Below are 22,774 nucleotides of genomic sequence, written 5' to 3' on the forward strand. Positions count from 1 at the left end.
GAAACTTTTGTAGCAGTCCACGCCGATGAGGTCGAAGATGAAGTCACAGAGGCACGGCTAAGCTCACGACTCCGCTGACATCACCGGCTCCATAAGAAGACCTCGTCAACGCCAACGGATTTCGGGAATCTCTCTCTGTAGCTATACTTGTTACTTTGTTTTCTGCTGGTTTCTCTTGGTCTTCTTCAGCTGAAATGTCGACGAAGAAGTCTGGATTTTAAACCTTGTTGAGAATGTGGGAAACACATGTCGATTACGGATCCGCATGATGACTGCGTGTGGTGCCTGTCATCGGACCATGATGTGGAAGAATGTTCTTGCTGCCGCAAGATGAGCTCCAAGGCTCTTAAGGAGAGGGAAGCAAAGCTCTTCGTTGCCAAGATGAAGAAAGAAAAAAGAGACCGGAGAAAATCGATGTCGAGATCGAGGTCGGCGTCGAAGTCGACTTGGGGGCATGCGTCTAAATCCAGGAAGCACAAGAAAAAGAGGAGGCATTCTTCTCGACGTCACTCAGATAGGGACGCGGCTCTGAGATCGACATCGCCCTCCCGACGCCGTAAGGACTTTGTATCTCCTTCGCCTCTTCCAGATTCTCCTATTGGCCTATCGTCACCTGTGGCTTCACTGGAGCATTCTCCGGCTCTGGCCCCGGCTCCATCTCCGATGCCGGCTACAACCCCGGCACCATCTTCGTCTCCGGTTCCGTGTGAGGAGCCTCCTGCTCCGGCTGAGCCTTCGGCTCCATTGATTCCACCGTCGGCGCCGGTCGGCCCGAGTCCGGTGATGCCTGAACAATATCCTGCGTTTCCAGGACCAGGTCAGGACCCTACACATTATCTTAATGCTATGTACGGAGTCTTCGCCAGAGCCATGTACCCTTTGGGTCCTATGGGTCCTATGGCCCTTCAGTTTGGGAGTTCCCCAAGCCTATCCTCAGGCTCCCTTCATGGCATTTTTTCTGGCGACGCCGTCTTGGCATCTACCGGTGCCGAGGACATCGACTCCGCTCCCTTCTTCACCGGCGCCGACTCGACCTCGTTTGACGCCGGCTGGTCCATCGGATCCACACTCTGCTCCGGCGCCGTCGGATTCGGTCACGGCGCCCCCGACTCTGGTTGTGAGGATCAGGTCTAGGAGGGAGGCCCAAAGGGTGCTGGATGAACAAAGGTACCTGATGGAGGAAGTAGAGGAAGGGGAGCTCATGGAATCGGATGATGTGTTTGATGAGTTGAAGGAGGCTAGTGGCCTGGACTTATCACCTCAATGGGAGATTACTGCTCCTTTTGATGTTCCTTCAAAGGATGCGGCACCATACCATGCTGTTATAAAGAAGGCAGCTGAACTTTTAGATCTACAATTGCCTTCTGCAGAGTTCAAACCTAACATCCTTACAGAAGTTCTGCACTCTCCTTCTGCTATTTCGGAGCCTATACTCCCTTTTAATGATGCCATTATAGAGCCAGTAATGGAGGTGTGGCGTAAGCCCTTATCTGCTCCATCAATCTCTAAAGTTATTGCCAGGAGGTATAGGACAGCTCCGGGGGACCCAGAATTTTTGACATCTCACCCATCTCCGGAGAGTCTGGTGGTTCAGGCTGCCTGTTCCAAAGGATCATCAGGTTCTTTTCCCCAAGTCCCAAGTGACATTGAGGCGAAGAAATTGGATCAGTCGGCCAAGAAGGTCTTCTCTTCTGCCAGCATGGTCCTTAAGTGGACGAATTCCACCTGTCTTTTGGGCCGGTATATATCCATGCACTTATGGACTCAGCAAAGCAGCTAGCCCCGAAGCTGTCAGAAGAGGATAGGTTAAGTTTCAATGCGGTCCTTTCGGTTACTCAAGCGGCGGCACGTCTGGTAATCCAAAGTGGCTTAGATACAGCTGACTCGGTTGCAAGAGTCATGGGATCTTCTGTTGCCACCAGGAGGAGTGCGTGATTTAAATCTTCAGAATTCTCCACTGGTGTCCAGTCAACGCTATTGGACTTGCCTTTTGATGGCTCCGGACTCTTTGGCAAGAAAGCGAATGCTGCGCTTGAAAGATTTAAAGAGAGTAAGGCCACGGCTAAATCTTTGGACCTTCAATCTCAGCCGAGAGGTTCGTTCAAGAGGTATTGGGGCTTTGGAAGGTCGACCTTTCGTTCTTACAGACAGCCCCAGCCCCAGCAGCAGCAGCAACAGCAGCAAAGCACTCTGTATAAGAGCTACAGAGGCATAATCAGGGGTCGCACTCGAGGTAGACAGCTCTCCTACTCCTCCTCTTCCTCCTCAGCCTCTCCCACCACTGCAAAGCAGCCCTAGATCCACCATTCTGGATCATGCTGGTCATGTGGGGGGCCGGCTTACCCATTTTCTACAAGATTGGGAATCGGTTACTGCAGACCTTTGGGTTCTAGATCTTGTAGAAAATGGGTGTGCCCTTCCCTTTCGGGAATTTCCTTCAAATTACCCTCCTTGTCAAGGGGCTTGCTCAGAGGATCACCGTCTTCTCCTGCAGGAGGAAGTCCTGACGTTACTATAAAAAAAGTGCGATAGAGGTGGTTCCAGAGCAGGAGGGGGTCAGGGATGCTACTACCGGTATTTCTTGATTCCAAAAAAGGACGGCAGATTGCGTCCAATATTGGACCTCAGGATCTTGAACCTTTTTCTGAAGCAAGAGAAGTTCAAGATGCTCACCCATGCGCAGGTTCTTCAAGCGCTGCAACAGGAGGAGTGGATGGTGTCGATGGACTTGCAGGATGCGTATTTCCACATCCTCATCCTGAAGTCGCACAGGAAGTATCTCCGGTTTACGGTATGGTCGCAGCATTATCAGTTTGCGGTCCTTCCGTTTGGTCTTACTACTGCACCTCGAGTCTAAACGAAGGTGATGGCAGTGGTGGCAACCCATTTCAGAAGGTCGGGGATTTCAGTTTTCCCCTATCTGGACGACTGGCTGATCAAAGCGGAGTCGCCAGAGAAGGTGCTTCATCATCTGCATGTTACAACTCAGCTGTTGTACAAATTGGGTTTTTCGATAAACGTACCCAAATCTCACCTGGTGCCCTCTCAGCGCAACCTGTTCATAGGGGCCGTACTGGACACTACTGTGTGCCGGGCATTCCCTCCCCCACAAAGGATTCTTGACATACAGGAAATGATTCCCTTGTTCTACAATGGAGCGGTCGTTCCAGTCCTGAAGGTCCTTCGCCTGCTCGGTCTGTTTGCTTCCTGAATTCTGTTGGTCAACCATGCACGCTGGCACATGAGGGCCCTTCAGTGGTGCCTCCGCAGGCAGTGGTATCAGCACAAAGGACATCTCAGGGAGACTGTGAGGATCTCCGGAGAAGCTGCAGCGGATCTGTCTTGGTGGAGCGTGGAGGGCAATCTGTCTCAAGGAAAGCCCTTTCATCTACCTCCATCAGTGGCCACAGTAATAACGGATGCATCTACTTTAGGGTGGGGTGCTCATTTGGGGGTTCTGGAGATCAAGGGTCTTTGGTCTCCAGAGGAAAGGTTGCTTCACATCAACCTTCTGGAATTGCGGGCGATACGTTTGGCGCTCAAGGCCTTTCTCCCTTCCCTTCGCGGTCAGTCGGTTCAAGTCCTGACGGACAACACTGCCGCGATGTGGTATGTCAACAAGCAGGGAGGAGTGGGGTCTCTTTGTCTCTGCAGAGAGGCTCTGCGTCTCTGGTCCTGGGCTCAGGATCATCAGATTTGTCTGATGACAAGTCATTTGGCCGGGGTTCTGAACGTACGTGCAGACAGTCTCAGCCGGCAGTTCTCCACCGACCACGAGTGGAGGCTTCATCCAGAGGTGGTTCGTCACGTTTTCCGGATGTGGGGAACCCCTCGGTGGACCTGTTTGCCACTCATGAGAACGCTCACTGCCCGTCATTCTGCAGTCTTCAGTATCCGATGCAGGGGGCGTTGGGGGACGCGTTTCAGTTGAGATGGGACTCACATCTCCTTTACGCGTTTCCTCCCATACCCTTGATTCCTCGGGTTCTGAGGAAGATTCGCCAAGACCGGCCCAAGTCATATTGATCGCCCCGGATTGGCCAAGAAGGGTGTGGTACACAGATCTTCTCCACCTCTCCTCGTGCCCTCCGCTCCGTCTCCCTCTGAGGGCAGACCTCCACTCGCAGTCGGAGGGGCAGGTTCTACACCCCCACCTCCAGAGCTTAGACCTTCATGCCTGGAGATTGAACGGGGCAACCTGAATTATTTTTCTCTCCCGCCAGATGTGGTAGATGTAATTTTGTTTGCCAGACGTCATTCCACCAAATCTATCTATTCCTTTAGGTGGTCTAAATTTGTGCTCTGGTGTGGGGAGAAGTCAATTGATCCTTTGAGGGCTCGTTTATCTGACCTTCTGCAGTTTGCCCTTTCTCTTGCTCAGCAAGGCTTTGCTGTAGCCACTGTAAAGGGATACTTATCGGCTTTGTCGGCATTCCTTTGCTTGCCGGATCAGCCGTCCATGTTCAAATCGCTTATTGTTTTACGATTTCTGAAAGGCCTTACAAACAAGTTTCCTCCTCCTACTTTTATTGTGCCTCAATGGGTCTTAAATCTTGTCTTAACTTATCTGATGGGTTCTCCCTTCGAGCCCTTACACAAGTGTCCCTTAAGACTGTTGTCTTTCAAGATGGTTTTTCTCATTGCGATCACCTCGGCAAGGAGGCTAAGTGAGCTTCAAGCTCTGAGTTCATAACCCCCGTTCTTGACCATTCATGCTGAAAGGATGGTACTCAGGACCAGGGCTGCTTTTCTGCCTAAAGTGGTAACTCCCTTCCATCTGGGGCAGACCATTACCCTCCCTACCTTCTATCCTCCCCCTCACCCTTCCAAGGAGGAGGAGAGACTTCACCGCTTGGACCCTAAGAGGGCGGTGAGCTTCTACCTTGACAGGACACAAGACTTTCGAGTTGATGACCAGCTCTTCGTGGGCTTTGTTGGCTGCAGGAAAGGCAGAGCGGTGCACAAGCGCACCCTTTCCAGATGGATTGTCTTGTGCATCAAGATATGCTACTCTTTGGTCGGTAAGGAACCTCCAGAAGGTTTAAGAGCTCATTGTACTAGGGCTAAGTCTTCCATGTCTGCCTTGTCTAGAGGTGTTCCTGTGGAGGATATTTGTAGGGCGGGAACTTGGGCCTCCCTCCACACTTTCGCGAAGCATTATTGCTTGGACACCGAGGTGAGGAGGGACGGACATGTTGCTTGTTCCGTCCTTCAGGACTTTCAGGTATAGAAGGGTGGACACCCTCCTCCGGGAGTGGGACTGCTGTGGGAATCTTTTCACTAGGTGAGGAATCCACTGGCAGATGTATCCATCAGAAGAACAAGTTACTTACCTTCGGTAACGCTTTTATTGGTGGATACAGTATCTGCCTGTGGATTCCTCACTGACCCACCGCCTCCCCGTTGTCCACCCTTGTATACCTATAATTTCAATGATGGTGTCTCAAAATGTTTTTGTTACTGTCAAAGGCATTGTGTTATTTCTTTTGCCTTCATATTTATTCTCCACACTTTGTGTGTTGCTTTGTATATTATGTACTGTGTATACTGTGTATATATTGCTGTCAGTCCATCCGTGTGCCTCGAAGGCACGGAAAAAAGGGCGGAACTGACGTCATCACGCCAACGAGGTCCTCTTATGGAGCCGGTGACGTCAGCGGAGTCGCTAGCGGAGCCGTGTCTCTGTGACGTCGTCTTCGACCTCATCGGCGTGGACTGCTACAAAAGGTTCCGAATGTTGCTGGCGCAGGGGATATTCACAAGGTGAGGAATCCACAGGCAGATACTGTATCCACCAGAAAAAGCGTTACTGAAGGTAAGTAACTTGTTCTTTTGGCTTTTCCTTTTTATTTATAAATATAAATATATATACTGTATGTATTTGTGTATATATTTTGTACACTGTGTATACTTGTGTTGTCGGTCCGCCCGTTTGCCTCAAGGGTACGAAAAAAATGTCCATAACTGACGTCAGCGTGCTGACGAGGGCTTCTTATGGCTCCAGTGATGTCATACGGAGTTGCAAGCGGAGCTGTGCTACTGTGACGTCCTCGTCGACATGGGAGAGCTAAGAAAAGAATTTCCATGGAATGGTGGCACAGGGGTAATTTAAAAGGTGAGGAATCCACAGGCAGGTACTATATCCACCAAAAAAAGTGTTACTGAAGGTAAGTAACTTGTTCTTTTTGGGAATGGGCCTTAGAGCATGGAGGAAAACCTTTTGTCTACTTGAACCTGTGGCCTAATGTCCAACAAGTATTCCTTGAAAGCTGTGGATTCGTGGAGGTTTGAGGAGGCTGTTCCACAACCAGTCATGAAGATAAGGCATTATTTCATCATATACTCCTTAAACAAAAACATTTGCACAAGTAAGTAAAACGGTTTTAAACAACAGCATGTTCCCCTAAAATAGGAGCCATTGCCTTGTTCCCATACCAGGTACCAATAAAGAAATTCACTTCTACCCTCTAGTGGCCATTTTTTGAGAATCACATCATTCTTATTGATGTTCTTACTGGTTCACCTCCAAAGACCCAGAAAGCCTTGTGATTCATTTTTAGGCATAACCCCTGATCCTTATATTATAAGTACTTCATTGTTGTGTTGTTTTAATCATTAACGTTTGTGCTCACATCAAGACTGCAGCCTCTCTCTCACCTCATTTAATACTCGTTTTCTACATTCTCTTGCTCTCCTTTTCATCGTCATCACAAATGCATCTCTTTTTGTAACCTTTTCTAGGGCGTTCAAGGACCTGCAGGAGTTTCTGGAAGACCAGGAATGAAGGGCGAACAGGTGAGTAATGTCAGGCACAATAATAGGTGGGTCTCATAGCATTTGTTCATATGAAAAGCAATAATTTGAAAGAGACTATATGGTATAGATTCCTTACCTTAGAATTACTCCAAGGCGTTAGACTGGATCCGGAGAAATGTTTTCATAGCAGTACCCCTGTGCGTCGGTAGGTGGCACGGTGACACGGTGTGGGATACGGTCGCGCAAGTGCTGCCACAGTGCTTGGAGGAGGCCCGGGCTGTGCTCACCCACACTGTTGCTGAGGGTCGAGACACAGCTGAGTTCACCATCCGGTGTGGGCTGGATACCGCCGACCCTGATGCACTACTCCTGGCTGAGAACATCTGGCTTCTCTGCTGTTGTCTAATCCACACTTTTGGACTTGCCCTTTGATGGCCGTCGACTGTTTAGTGACTAGGCGGACGACGCGCTCGAGCACTTCAAGGACTCTAGGGCCACAGCCAGATCCTTGGGCCTCGCAGCAACTTTTTGCCCCATGCAGTCTGCCTTTTACCCCTTTTGTGGCTACAAAAGGGGTGGCCCACCACATTCCACCCAGAGCCACAGGGCTGCGCAAGCTACCTAGCCTATGCGTGGCTGGGGACGTAGGACCCAGCGTCGTGGGTCTGGGGGCCAGCGGGCAGGCCATTCCACCAATGCCCTCCTGCAGCAGTCGCCAAGCCTTCCTAGTCTGACCTTTCAGGGCCACCATTTGCCAGTGGGCTGCAGGATCCGCCCCACTGGCACAATATCACGTTGGACAAGTGAGGTTTGCAGATAGTCCGAAGGAGCCACTCCTTCCCTTTCGAGACTACCCTTCCTTGCATGCCACCAACAATCCATTGCATTTCGGAGGATCACTTAGCCCTTCCCTGCCAGGAAGTTGCAGCTCTCTTGGCCAAGAGGGCTATCGAACAAGTCCCTGTGCCAGAAGTAGGTCGTGGTTGCTACTCCCATTACTTCCTGGTACCCAAGAAGGACAAAGGCCTGCATCCTATCTTAGACTGCAGGGATGTCAACCGCTTCCTCCGGAAGGAGAAGTTCAAAATGTTAACCTTGGCTCAGGTCTTGTCTGCCCTCGACCCTGGAGACTGGATGGTAGCGTTGGACTTGCAGGACACTTATGTTTACATCCCCGTTTTTGCCTGCCCACCAGCATTACCTGCGGCTCACAGTAGGCCACGAGCATTTTCAGTTTACCGTGCTCTTCTTTAGCCTTACCAGCACCCCTGATGGCGGTGGTTGCAGCTCATCTGCGCAGATCACGGGTTCCATTCTTCCCCTTACTCGATGACTGACTGTTGAAGGCAGGCTTGCCCCAGGCTGTCGTCCCCCACCTCCAGACTACAGCTGACCTCCTGCATTTGCTGGGGTTCACTATCAACATGCCGAAATTGCACCTGATTCCCTCTCAGAAGCTGCTTTTCATCGGAGAAGTTCTAGATACAGCGCAGTTTCTGGCATATTCCTCCGAGCAACAAGTCCCGTATTTTCAGGTTATGATACTGATGTTTCAGCCTCCATCCTGGATTTCGGTGAGAATGACCCTGAGGCTGCTGGTCCTCATGGCCTCCTGCATCCTGCTGTTTGATCATGCCAGATCGCATATGCGGGCTCCGAAGTGGGACCTGAAGTTGCACTGAGCACAGCATCAGGGAAATCTTTCCGATGTCGTCCAGATCTTGGAGGGGACTGCAAGTCAGTTGCAGTGGTGACTCACGAACCGGGATTGGGTCAATGGCAGGTACCTCTCCCTTCCCCAACCAGAGTTCGCATTGGTGACGGATGCGTCACTCCTGGGATGGGGCGGCCATATGGGAGAGGTGGAGATCAGTGGCCTCTGTTCTCCGGCGGTGTCTGTGCACCACATCAACCTTCTGGAGCTCTGGGTGATTCGTCTTTCGGCAATGGGGAGAGCCTTGGTGAGATCTGTTTGCCACCAAAGAGAATGCGCAATGTCAGCAGTTCTGCGCGTTGGAGTTTCCAAGTCATTTTAGGGCTTTCTTTGATAAACAGAATGCTCTTTTAAAAAAAAGTGAGAGCATCCAGATTTACCAATAGGGTAATAGGGAATAGAGGATATATTCCTATTGTTTTTTGATTTACGTTTTGGTTTAAAAATTATGTATTGTATATAATGATATATTAATGTATGTATGTATATATAGCTAAATACAAAAAGTTTTTCACACTTTTTTTGCCTATAGACACATAAAAAACTCTGGCTTAAACTGCTTTTTGTCAATGATATTAATTTGTATATGATTAATCTGGAGAGTCAATCTCATTGGAAGGAATAATTGAAGTTTTCCTTCTATTTATTGTTCGGTATATATTGGTTCCAACTCATTATTTGTATTTGCATGTGCTTGTTTACCCAGATGCTGTTGGATTAATTGGGTTACCCCTTTAGTATATTGTGGAGTTTCCAAGGCGGCACTCGCTCGGCGAAGCCTTTCGTCGTGAGTGGAATTGCGGCCCTCTGTACTCCTTTCCGCCTGTCACACTTCTGCCCAGAGTGCTGAAGAAGAGCAAGCGAGACCAGGCCCGAGTCGTTATTGTGGCTCCGGACTGGGCACAAAGAGTCTGGTACCCCGAGCTCTTGAGCATGGCCATCGATCCTCCGATTAAACTGCTTCTTCGGTAGGACCTTCTGTCGCAGCAGCAGGGGACGATCCTCCACCCGAACCTGTCCAGCCTCCATCTCCTTGCGTGGAGATTGAGCGGCAACAGTTGACAGCTTTCAACCTTCCTCCTGAAGTCTGTAACGTTATCTTGGCAGCCAGGCATCCCTCCACTAAAACGGTATACGCCTGTCAATGGAATACATTTGTGGCATGGTGCACAGCAAAGGCTCCCTTTCTGCCCCTCTTTCAGAGGTTCTCCTCTTCCTTCTTTCCTTGGACCAGCAGAGCTCTGCTCTGGGCACTCCTAAAGGCTATCTTTCAGCCATTTCAGCCTTTCTTCGCCTTCCTGATCAGCCTTCTCTTTTCAAGTCCCTGATTGTTAACAGATTTCTGGAAGGGCATTACTCATCTCTTTCCTCCTCCTCCTCCTTTTATTAATGCCCCAGTGGGACTTGAATCTTGTCCTCACTTATCTTCTGTGTGCTCCCTTTGAGCCAGTATATAATTGGCCTCTTCGTCTCCTTATTTTGAAGACTGCTTTCTTGCTTGCAATCACCTCTGCTCGCAGGATGAGTGAGCTTCTGGCTTTATCTTCCAAAACCTCCCTTTCTTGCTGTTCATCCGGACAAAGTGGTTCTTCATACTAGGCCCACTTTTCTGCCTAAAGTGTTTTTTTCTTTCCACATAGGTCAGACCATCACATTGCCCACCTTCTTCCCGCCTCTGCACCTTTCCGAAGAGGAGGGTAGACTCCACCGTCTGGACCTGGTGTGAACTTAGTTCGCAGACCCACCTCGGGGGTGGTATTGCTGGGGTATCTATTCTAATGTAAGGAATCTATAACTAATAGTCTCTTTTAGATGAACAAGTTAATTACCTTCGGGAACGATCTGTAAGAGACATATATTAGTTATAGATTACTTACCGCCTCACCCAACCTTCCCGTTATGCGAACTGACTTCTAAGGATAGGGACTCCCTTACAGGGCCCTAGTTTGGTGCACCAGTGGTCAGTGTCTTGCATGGCTCTGCGTTTCTGGGGTAGAAAGTTGTGTCAGAACTGATGTCAGCGTGCAGGGGTGGCGTCCAAGTAGATAACCGCAACGTCATCCTGGCAACCACGATGCCGAAGACGGATGCAAAGTCGACCGACATCACCTACCGTCGTGCAGGGGTACTGCTAAGAACATTTTTCTCCGGATCCAGTCTGACCCCTGGGGGTAATTCTAAGGAAAGGAATCTATAACTAATATATGTCTCTTACAGATACATCTTTAATGAAGGTAAGTAACTTGTTCTTTACATTTAATTCTCTTACTTGATAGCCCATTAAATGCAATTCCATTTTCCAAATTTAGGCATCCTGAACACAGATTACTTGTAGGTTATCATGCATGTCTCGGGTAGTCGTAATGTGATATAAATAGTGTTTGACCAGAAAAGGAATTCATTCACATCTTTGACTAACAAACTGATATTTCTGTATCGTAGGATCTTAACTGATAGTCATAAATGCTTGAATAACTCACCAGGCTGTATTTGAATCCATATCCCTATGTTACAGACAGACTCAGAATTGGGTTTCAGCAGTTTCACTTTTTGGCACTGGATGACATTGGTTGTGGAGCAGAGAAACCCAGAAGTGACATCAGAAGCTGCTGGGGCCGGTGACATCTGTTCTTTTTCCCTGCCCTACCAAACACAGGATATGGAGCTGCAGAGGTTTTCCTGAACATCCTTGAGATTTTACCTTTTCTCATGACCCTTGCCACCACTAATGTCCTCACATCCTAAACTTTGACTCAAATGTTGCAAGCCTATGTCAGTAAAAGACCCCCACAAGTTCTGTATCTGGTGCCTCGGATGTTGTCAGCATTCCACTTCTTGGGAACTCTTTTCCTTGATGCACTAAATTAAATTTGAGCTGCAAGGTCAAATTTACTCTTTCTTCTTTGAAAGCAGGTCTCCCACCAGATATGGGATAACTACACAGAGATGCTCTCATGGGTGGCACGGGCATCACAAGAAATCTAAAAGTGTCTGTCGGAGGGATGGGCGGAAATAGAAACTATGAAGCCTGAGTGGTGGTTGAATGATTAGGTTTTTATTGAAGTATGACAAATGGAAATAGCGGTCTTCCAGTTATCCGTGGTCGAGATGGTCAAGTGATTTGATCTTTAGGGTGTCTTCTGGCTTCTTTCCTGTCTTCTGGTCATCTGGGTTCAGGGTCTGTGGGTTGCCATCCCAGAGTGTCTCCAAGAGAAGAAAAGAGCGGTCAGTAGACTATTCTGCCTCCAATATGTTTACCGTCACCACACTCAAAGTGAGAACAAAAATAAAGAGTTAGGGTAAAGTGGAAACCCTCCTCCTCCCACAGGATATCCCAAAAGAAAATAGGCTCTCTTGTCTTTTAGAGTCGACCTGGGTTTAGGGCCCTCAGCTCCCTTTTCAATCCAGTCATTAGAGCCAGTATTAAAATAACCAAGAGATGTAATTTTTAGGTCTTCAAATTTAGGGAGGAAAAGCAAGGATTGGATTCGGTGTTCAACACCTCAGCAGCAACACAGTACTCATGCCCTCTTCGGGTCCGGCTTACAATAAAGAAAACAAGGTATCCTGCATATTAATGGGAGGGTGTGATAATTACGAAAGGTTGTGCTCGGGCTAAGTAGTAGTGTGCCCACCCTTCTTCCGCCCCCTCCCCTGCCGTATCACTCACCGCGTCTGCCGAAAGTCTCCAGAGTTGCGGCGGCTTTCCAGCGTCCTCCGGGGGCGTCCATCAGTCCAACTGTAGACGTCCTCCCCGCTGTCTTCGCCTTTCCGAGCTGCGTCCTCGGTCCTCTTCACTCTGATGATCTGTCGTGTTCGCGTAGGGCTCGGCGTCTTCCGGGTTCCTTCTCCAGTCCGCCCCTTCCTCCTGCGTCAACCTCCTAAATGCCGGTTGTCCCGCCTCTTCCGGTGCTCTCCTGCTCGTCCATTCGTCAGTCTCTCACTCCTCCGTTATTGTTTCCTGTAGAGCAGAGGGAGGTGTTGCAGTTAACTCTTTGTTTTCTCCTACTGTGTCCAGAGTGACGGGAGCGGAAAAGGGTAAGTTTCAGTCACCCTCCCGTACTACTCCTTCACAGTGTCCTTATCTTTTTACCAGAAACAGTGCCCAAGGGTCCAAAGAGAGAGACAGAGCTTACTTTTCTCAGCCAGTCCTTGTTTTTAAATCGATTAAATAGGCAAGTACAGCTGGAGCTTCCAAAAGCATATTGAAGAGTTGCTGCATGCGATGTTGGTCAGAGCTAAACTTGTGAGCCTCCTCCAGCCACCACACACCCTGCATGTGCTGTAGAGCTTGGTCAGTTCAAGTGCAGTGCCTCAGTCATCAGGTCTAAAGGTCTTGATAATCAACATAGCCACCCCCCCCCTAACAAATGGTATTTTGACTCTACAGGGTCTTCCAACTTCAAACAGACAAACACTGCTCTTGGAACATGCCTTGATAAGACTTGCAAAATCAGGGCAGGAACTCTTTCTTCAGAAATGGAAAGGTATACAGTAACATCAGACCAGTTGGTGTGGCTTATCATACAACCAGTTTTCTACTTCTCTTTCTGAGGAGGCCACCAACCCACCACGTATTGTCCCAAACAAACATGTTGATTGAGGTTTTCCCCTTGTTAGCAAAGGGTACAATCCAGAAGTTGTCTCTCCACCAGAGAATTTGGGCTGTCAGTGGTGGTACTTTACATCTCCCAATAAAAGGGGTTGTCTAAGACAAATTCTGAACCTGAGGTTCCCCTTCAAGGTCCCCAGAAGGATAAATTCAAGATGGTAACCCTTCCCTACATTCGTAATGCTCAACAATTGTGGCTCTGGATTGTTTCCCTCAACCTCTTGGATAAATATTTTGATCATATAGTTGTGGAGGATCAGAGGTATTTTCTGAGGTTTGTGGTGTGGGCAAACATTACCAATCTGCCATCCTTCCCTTTGGCCTTTAATATGTACTTGTTTTTTTTCACCTGGTTGGGAAACGTTTTTTCTTGCAACTAATAGTGAAGCACATAGAAATTTAGGAGTGAGAAATATTCCCTTACCTTTTCAGAGACTTCTGTTCATATGGGTAGTCCTGGCCAGCCCGAACCTGTAGATGTCTGTGCCATAAGACAGATTTGAAATTTTTTGACAGATTGCGTAGCCTTTATTCAGGCATTGACCTAGATGACCAGATCAGTTGTACAATTGGTTGATTGCTTCCTGTAGTTTTCTTCTGCTGTGTGTGTGCCTCAATATGTGTTGTCTGCACTGGGTTCTGAAATAACAATGGAGTCCGTTTTCAAGCAACCTGAGATATCATATTCATCTTCCTCAGGCTCACATTAAGATGATTCTGTTGTGGGCCTCTCCAATGAATATGCCAGGGGAGAGCCTTGTTCCATTCCTCTGCCTCCAACTTCTGATGGATACATCTGCCAGTGGATTCCTCACCTTGTGAATATCCCCTGCGCCAGCAACATTCGGAAACTTTTGTAGCAGTCCACGCCGATGAGGTCGAAGACGACGTCACAGAGACACGGCTCCGCTCGCGACTCCGCTGATGTCACTGGCTCCATAAGAAGACCTCGTCGGCGTGATGACATCAGTTCCGCCCTTTTTTTCCGTGCCTTCGAGGCACACGGACGGACTGACAGCAATATATACACAGTATACACGGTACATAATACACAATTCGACACACACAGTGCGGATAATAAATAGAAAGGCAAAAGGAACAACACAATGCCTTTGACAGTAACAAATACATCTTGAAACACCATCATATGCTAAAGGTATACAAGGGTGGACAACGGGGAGGCGGGTGGGTCAGTGAGGAATCCACAGGCAGATACCCTTCTATACCAAAAAGTCCTGAAGGAAGGAAGGAGCAAAATGTCCGGAAAGGGTGTGCTTGTGCACTGCTCTGCCTTTCCTGCAGCCAAAAAAGCCCACGAAGAGCTGGTCATCAATTCGAATGTCTTTTGTCCTGTCAAGGTAGAAGCTCACCGCCCTCTTAGGGTCCAAGCGGTGAAGTCTCTCCTCCTCCTTGGAAGGGTGAGGGTGAGGATAGAAGGTAGGAAGGGTAATGGACTGCCCCAGATGGAAGGGAGTTACCACTTTAGGCAGAAATGCAGCCCTGGTCCTGAGTACCATTCTTTCAGCGTAAATGGTCAAAAACGGGGGTTTTGAACTTAGAGCTTGAAGCTCACTTACCCTCCTTGCCGAGGTGATTGCAATGAGAAAAACCGTCTTAAAAGACAAGTCTCAAAGGACACTTGTGTAAGGGCTCGAAGGGAGAACCCATAAGATAAGTTAAGACAAGGTTTAAGTCCCATTGAGGTACAATAAAGGGAGTAGGAGGAAACCTGTTTATAAGGCCCTTAAGGAATCGTAGAACAATAGATGGTTTGAACAATGACGGCTGATCTAGCAAGCAAAGGAAAGCCGAAAAAGCCGATAAGTATCCCTTAACAGTAGGCACAGCAAATCCTTGCTAAGCAAGAGAAAGGGCAAACTGCAGAATGTCAGATAAGCAAGCCCTCAAAGGATCAACTGACTTCTCTCCACACCAGAGTACAAATTTAGACCACCTATAGGAATAGATAGATTTGGTGGAATGACGTCTGGCAGACAAAATTACATCCACCACATCAGGCGGGAGAGAAAAAGAATTCAGGTTGCCCCGTTCAATCTCCAGGCATGAAGGTGTAAGCTCTGGAGGTGGGGGTGTAGAAACTGCCCCTCCGACTGCGAGAGGAGGTCTGCCCTCAGAGGGAGATGGAGCGGAGGGCACGAGGAGAGATGGAGAAGATCTGTAAACCAAACCCTTCTTGGCCAATCCGGGGCGATCAATATGACTTGGGCCCGGTCTTGGTGAATCTTCCTCAGAACCCGAGGAATCAAGGGTATGGGAGGAAACGCGTAAAGGAGATGCGAGTCCCACCTCAGCTGAAACGCGTCCCCCAAAGCTCCCTGCAACGGATACTGGAGACTGCAGAATGACGAACAGTGAGCAGTCTCGTGAGTGGCAAACAGGTCCACCCGAGGAGTTCCCCACATCCGAAATAAGTGACGAACCACCTCCGGATGAAGCCTCCACTCGTGGTCGGCGGAGAACTGCCGACTGAGACTGTCTGCACGTACGTTCAGAACCCCGGCCAGATGATTTGCCATCAGACAAATGTGATGGTCCTGAGCCCAGAGACGCATAGCCTCTCTGCAGAGACAATGCGACCCCACTCCTCCCTGTTTGTTGACATACCACATCGCGGTAGTGTTGTCCGTCAGGACTTGAACCGACTGACCGCGAAGTGAAGGGAGGAAGGCCTTGAGTGCCAAACGAATCGCCCGCAAGTCCAGAAGGTTGATGAGAAGCAACCTTTCCTCCGGAGACCAAAGACCTTTGATCTCCAGATCCCCCAGATGCGCACCCCACCCTAAAGTGGATGCATCCGTTATCACTGTGGCCACCAATGGAGGTAGATGGAAGGGCTTTCCTTGAGACAGATTGTCCTCCACACTCCACCAAGATAGATCCGCCGCAGCTTCTCTGGAGATCCTCACAGACTCCCTGAGATCTCTGTTGTGCTGATACCACTGCCTGCGGAGGCACCACTGGAGTGCCCGCATGTGCCAGCGTGCATGGTTGACCAACAGAATGCAGAAAGCGAACAGACCGAGCAGACGAAGGACCTTCAGGACTGGAACGACTGCTCCATTGTAAAATAAAGGAATTAATTCCTGTATGTCGAGAATCCTTTGCGGAGGTGGGAATGCCCGACACACAGTAGTGTCCAGTACCGCCCCTATAAACAGGTTGCGCTGAGAGGGCACCAGGTGAGATTTGGGTACGTTTATCGAAAAACCCAATTTGTACAACAGCTGAGTTGTAACCTGCAGATGATGAAGCACCTTCTCTGGCGACTCCGCTTTGATCAGCCAGTTGTCCAGATAGGGGTAAACTGAAATCCCCGACCTTCTGAGATGGGCTGCCACCACTGCCATCACCTTCGTGAAAACTCGGGGTGCAGTAGTAAGACCAAACGGAAGGACCTCAAACTGATAATGTTGCGATCCTACCGTAAATCGGAGATACTTCCTGTGCGACTTCAGGATGGGGATGTGGAAATACGCATCCTGCAAGTCGATCGACACCATCCAGTCCTCCTGGTTCAGCGCCTGAAGAACCTTCGCAAGGGTGAGCATCTTGAACTTCTCTTGCCTCAGATAAAGATTCAAGATCCTGAGGTCCAATATCGGACGCAATCTGCCGTCCTTTTTCGGAATCAGGAATACCGGGAGTAGCATCCCTGACCCCTCTCCTGCTCTGGAACCACCTCTATCGCATCTTTCTGTAGTAATTTCAGGACTTCCTCCTGTAGGAGAAGACGGTGGTTCTCTGAGCAAGCCCCTTGACAAGGAGGGTAATTTGGAGGGAATTCCCGAAAGGGAAGGGCATACCCATTTTCTACAAGATCCAGAACCCAAAGGTCTGTAGTAACCGTTTCCCAATCTTGTAGAAAATGGGTAAGCCGGCCCCCCACAGGACCAGCATGATCCAGAATGGCGGATATAGGGCTGCTTTGCGGTGGTAGGAGGAGCTGAGGAAGAGGAAGAGGAGGAGGAGGAGGAGGAGAGCTGACGGCCACGTGTGCGACCCCTGATTCTGCCTCTGTATCCCTTCTACAGAGAGCTCTGCTGCTGTTGCTGCTGTTGCTGCCTGTAAGTACGAAAGGTTGCCCTTCCGAAACCCCTATATCTTTTAAACGATCCCCTTGACTGGGATTGAAGACCCAAAGACTTAGCCGTAGCCTTACTTTCTTTAAAACGTTCAAGTGCAGCATCTGCCTTTTTGCCAAAGAGTCCAGAGCCATCAAAAGGCAAGTCCAGGAGGAGCCTAGCGCTTGACCAAGATGGCCGCGTGAGCCTTGAGCTCCCGCTACCCTCGCGCCCTCCGGCAATCATCCTGTCCTAAATCCTGAATTTCATGCACGGAATCCTGCAGATGAGTCACAGCTGGGGCGATTGACGTTGTCCGGGCCAAGATCGCCCACCGGGGACCGAAGTTGTGCACGGCGGAAGATTGCGGCCTACCTCCGAAGGATGCCAGGGGCTTGCGTTGGCAGGATGCCCGGCCACTAATTGAACAACAGCGGCCTTGGGAGGTGTGAACTGACGGACGGATGCCGCTGCACTTTCACTTTCGCTTTCTCGCCCTTTGTTTGCTCCGGGTTGGGAGTGCGTCATATAGATCCTCTGTTGTCTGGAAGACCACCCGGTCCTGACTGGCTGTTGAAGAACTAGTCGTCCCTGTCTCCTCTACCTGAGTGAGGGACGTCCTCTTGCGACTGACCGTCCCGCTGTCCGAGATGTCGACCAAATCGGAGGCAGACAGGTCGAAGTCTAAGACTACCAGGCGGGGAGGCTATATCCAATCCAACAATATGGATCGTTATGCCCAGCAGAAGGGGTCGCCTGGTGGATCGGGACAGTCGCTGGAAGCACAGAAGGCCGATTCATCCCCAGCCTCGGAGTTATCATTGCAGGATATCAAGGGGGCGATAGATGGGATGCAATCTTCGATTGGGCGACAGTTCGAGACCCTGGCGCACAAGGTGGACATGATTTTGGTCGATGTCAACTTGATTCGCGCGGACCTGGGAAAAACCAATGAGCGGGTCAAGTCCCTGGACCTCAAGACTACTGGCCTCGCGGACGATGTCTCGGAACTCCAGGCTGAGGTCCGCAAGCTACGAAGCGCGAATGACCTCTCCGCCCGCCGGCTCGAGGACTTTGAAGGTCGGGCCCGGCGCAATAATGTGCGCATTATTGGGGTCCCGGAAACTTCGGAGGAGCTCTCCGTGGACCTCCTCGTCGAGGATTTGGTGGTGAATCATCTTGCGCCAAAGGGCCTCGGCAAGTTTTTCGCGGTGGAGCGGGCTCACAGAGTGCCTGGCGGACGGCCTAAGGTGGGAGCCCCCCCGCGGCCGATCGTCGCCCGGATCTTCCACTTTCGAGATCGGGACGCTATCCTGCAAGCATCGAGGGTGACAGGCCCGGTGCCTTTTCAAAATGCCTCTGTGAGCTTTTACCCTGATTTCACCCAGATGGTGCAGAAACAGAGGCAAAGTTTCCTGGGGGTGAAGCGGCGGCTTAGGGATATGGACCTGAAGTATGCCATGCTTTTCCCCGCTAAGCTGCGTGTGGTATATGAGGATCGGACTTTCTTCTTCGAATCGCCGGACATGGCAGGGGACTGGTTGGATGCACTCCCTCGGCGGCAGCCCGGCCGGGACAGCGTGGATGGGGTGGAGGGCGACCGGGATGGACAGAAGTGATACCTTCGGTGCTGGCCTGCTTTGATTCAGCCCTGGACAGTGACTCGCACCTTATTGCAGTAATGGGAGGGCGGCGGGGGGAAGATAGGGGCTCTTTCCTCCCTTGGGGTGTTTTTTGGAGATTTGTTTCTGGTAGGGCGACAGGCACACTGCAAGTTGGGGGGGCTTTGTAAGCTGACGCAGGGGTGCAGGGTGGGGGGGTTTCAGGATGTTGGGGTTGTTGTTTGGGGTTGTTGTTTTTTCTTGCAAGGCGTAGCAATGATTGTCATAATTGTCCGATTGTGGTTCTCTGGGGGGGGGGGGGAGGTCTCTTTGTGTTCAGGGATGGGGGATAGGGGCTTAAACGTACTCAGCTGGAATGTTAATGGCTTAGGGGACCGTATAAAACGGGGGATAGTCCTGCAATTTTTGAAATGGACCTTGCCAGATGTGGTCCTCTTGCAGGAGACCCACCTTATAGGGAACATGTGTTATGCACTTAACAGAAAGGGCTACAAATTCATTGCTCACTCGGGGTTTTCCTCGGGATCCAGGGGTGCGGGCATACTTGTCAGAGCTTCCCTACCATTTGAGGTCGACTCCACCATTGCTGATGATAGGGGGCGCTTTGTGGCCGTGTCGGGGAGGTGGGAGGGCAGAACGTTGGTTTTGGTTTCTGTTTATGTCCCTCCTGCCTTGCAGGCCTCCACGTTTGCTGATCTGGGCAAGGCCTTGTTGGAACTCCCCGAAGGGATGCTAGTGGTGGGAGGAGACTTCAATGCGGTTGGTTCTGGAATGCTAGATAGGTACCCGCCCAGAGACACCGGGGGGGCTCAGAAGTGGCTTCCCGACTTTATTGATACTTTTGGCCTGGTAGATTGTTGGAGGCTGCGGCACCCCACTCAGCGACAATACACCTTCCATTCCGGGGCCCACGGGAGTGACTCCGCGGTGTCCTTGTGGGAAGCTTCTAAGGCTGTACTGAGTGGAGAAGCCTTGTCCTTGGTAGTGGCCGCCAAGCGGCGGAGAGACGCCGAGGTGATACAAGTGGAGGACGAGATAGCGGCTTTAGAGTTGGCCTTGGAGGGGGATATTGAGACGTCCACGCTGCACAATTTGAGCCTGAAGCAATTGGAGTATAGGGACCTGGTGACAAGTGCCGCCAAGACCCTCCACAGGGAGCAGCAGGGGCGGTTGTATGATGTTGGTGATAAGGCCGGGAAATTGCTGGCATGGCTGGACAAAAAGGAGCGTGTTAATCGTGTGGTGCCGGAGTTGTTGACGGTAGGGGTGGGCGGAATTTGCGTAATTGCGTTACGCAAATCTCCGCGAAACGGTAAAAAATCTCCGCGAACACGCAGAAATTTCGCGAGCACGCGGAATTGCTTGTTCGCGATGCTTTTTTCCTGTTCACAATTGCTGTTTGCATGCTCGGGGAGAAATATCTCGCGAACACGCATTTTGAGAACGCGAACAAGCAAAAATTTCGCGAAATCGCGGAAAGCAGACTTTTGAGCAATTTTGCGTTCTCCGCGGAACGCGAAATTCCGCAAATTCCGCGAGCGGAACGGAATTTACCGCCCAGGCCTAGTTGACGGATGGGGGAGAGGTTGTCACTGATCCCGACGCTATAGTCCGGTGTTTCTCGGACTACTTTCGTACGGTATACGCCTCGGTCTCGGATAGACCGACTGAGGACTCGTGTGATCTTCTGCGTGACATCGCCCTGCCCTGCCTTTCCGCCATTGATAGGGAGGACCTCAATGGTGATATCACTGTAGACGAGGTGGCAGGTGCTATCTGGGCGTTGCGCTCCGGCAAGGCTTCGGGCCCAAATGGTCTGCCGATAGAGCTGTACAAGCTTTGTCTGGATAAGTTGGCTCCTCACTTGACCGCCATGTTCGTGGAGGCGCGGGAGAACGGGTTTCTTCCGCTCGATCAACGGCTGGCGACGATTGTGGTAATACATAAAGACGGAGATAGGTGTGGTTCCTATCGGCCGATCTCGCTCCTCAACGCCGAGCCGAAAATCCTTGCCGAGATTCTCGCGAACCGCCTGGTCCGGGTACTTGGCGACTTGATCCACCCGGATCAGTCGGGCTTTATCCCGCACCGAAACACTGCACTAAACCTTAGACGCCTCCATGGAGTGATTGCCAGGACGGGTACGATGCGAGAGCCGGCTATTGTGGCGTCCCTCGACACGGTAGAGTGGGCATACTTGTGGGCGGTGCTGGCCAAATTCGGCTTCGGGCCTGGATTCGTGGGATGGGTGAGGCTGCTCTATGAGGGGCCTCTGGCAAGCGTCGTGGTGAACGGGCGGGCGTCGGCACCGTTCGAGCTCGGGAGAGGCACCCAGCAGGGTTGCCCCCTGTCGCCGTTGCTGTTTGCCCTTGCTCTTGAGCCGTTGGCGGCGTGGATACGGTGGCACCCGGATATACGTGGGATTCGCTGGTCGCCTGACCACGAAGACCGTATTTCACTCTACGCCGACGACATTCTGTTATATCTTGCCTCGCCTAAGAAATCTCTGATAGTGGTTTGTGACGTCTTGACATCGTTCGGTAGAAACTCGGGCCTAGTCATTAATTGGGGGAAGTCACACTTTTATGTCCTGTGTGGGGATGTCCCGCCTGTCCCGCGTAACTGTTCGATCCAGATAGCCCAGCAGGGCTTTTTGTATTTGGGGATCTATATTTCCACCGACCCCATCTTGCGCTACGAGAAGAACTTGCTCCTCCCCTTGGCGCGCCTGCGGCGGGATGTGGCGGGCTGGCGGCGATTGCCGCTCTCCCTCCTTGGCCGCGCTGCACTGTTTAAAATGATGTCTCTTCCCCGTTTCCTCTATGCCCTGCAGAATACTCTTGACCTGGTCCCGGCCAGCTATTTCCGTGAGATCGAAAGCCACCAGCGCGCGCTCTTATGGGATGGGCGTCCGCGTATCGCAGTCGCTAAGTTGACGCTTCCGTGGTACGACGGTGGTATCGCGCTTCCAGACATTCGACGTTATTACTGGGCCACCCAGTTGAGCGCGATTAACCATGGTGTCTATGGTCCGGCGCTGAGCCCTGGCTTCGCCATGGACCGCTGGTTGCTCCGTGGGGGTAATTACCACAGAGCGTTGTATTCGAAATCGTCGGACCTCACCCTCACGGGGCCCACCAGAGTGGCCGTCCATGTGTGGAAGGTGGCGACGGACTCGCTGGGCTGGAGGGGTAAGCTTACCCTTGCCACCCCTCTGTTTGACTCCGAGATTCTGGGGAAGCTTTGGCGCACAAAAGGGTTCGAGAAATGGGATTTGATCGGCATATCCAGGGTTGGAGACCTTTTGGTTAAGGGTAAGATAAAGTCGTTCCAGGAGCTGCAGAAGGAATACGAGCTGGGGAGCACGGAGTTCTTCCGTTATGCTCAAGTGCGCCACGCCTTGCGGTCAGTCCTTGTGGAGGGGGAGAAGGTGCCCGAGTCCTCTCCATTGGAGGATCGGATCCTGGATGGTCACATGCCAGAGAGCACGATTTCGCTCATTTATAAGAAACTTATCAATGTTCGGGCGGATCTTCTTCTAGGGTTGCGCGCTCAATGGACCAGGGACGGCCTTGAACTAGATGATGAGGATTGGCAGTACGCAGTTTCTTCCCCCAAAGAGGTCGCTATCCCCGCGCGCCTGAGGCTGGTGCAGCTTAAAATACTCCATAGGGTCTATGTGACGGGGCCCAGGTTGGTCCACATGGGTTTCTCTGAGGAGGGCTTATGTAAGAGAGGCTGTGGTATGGTGGGTACCTTCCTCCATATTATTTGGGAATGCGGTGCGATTATGGAGTTCTGGAGGCAAGTCCACGAGGTGATGGGGGAGGTGACAGGAATTGTTATGCAGCCCGAGGCGCGATGTTGTCTCCTGAATGTCTGGAGTCCTACTGACCACAACGCGGCACAGACTCAGTGGGTGACCCTGGGGAACATGGCAGCCAAGCGCGATATCGCTCGGCTGTGGGGCTCCAATAGGCCGCCCACA

The 22,774-nt window shown here is 50.9% G+C and overlaps 1 protein-coding gene across 4 annotated transcripts in view; it reads left to right on the forward strand.

Moving 5' to 3' along the window:
• LOC146868589 (uncharacterized) overlaps nt 1-22,774 on the forward strand; it is a 1,503,661-nt gene that overhangs the window by 1,269,465 nt on the left and 211,422 nt on the right. For 3 of the 4 annotated variants that reach the window (XM_085611695.1, XM_085611716.1, XM_085611727.1), the window contains one exon: nt 6,742-6,795. In XM_085611695.1, coding sequence (XP_085467821.1) covers nt 6,742-6,795 — 54 coding nt within the window. Of the gene's footprint in view, nt 1-6,741; nt 6,796-10,985; nt 11,261-22,774 lie in introns of those variants that run through there. The other variant, XM_085611705.1, reaches the window with a different exon arrangement.

Source organism: Triturus cristatus, chromosome 1_2, assembly GCF_964204655.1.
Source record: "Triturus cristatus chromosome 1_2, aTriCri1.1, whole genome shotgun sequence".
NCBI lineage: Eukaryota > Metazoa > Chordata > Amphibia > Caudata > Salamandridae > Triturus > Triturus cristatus.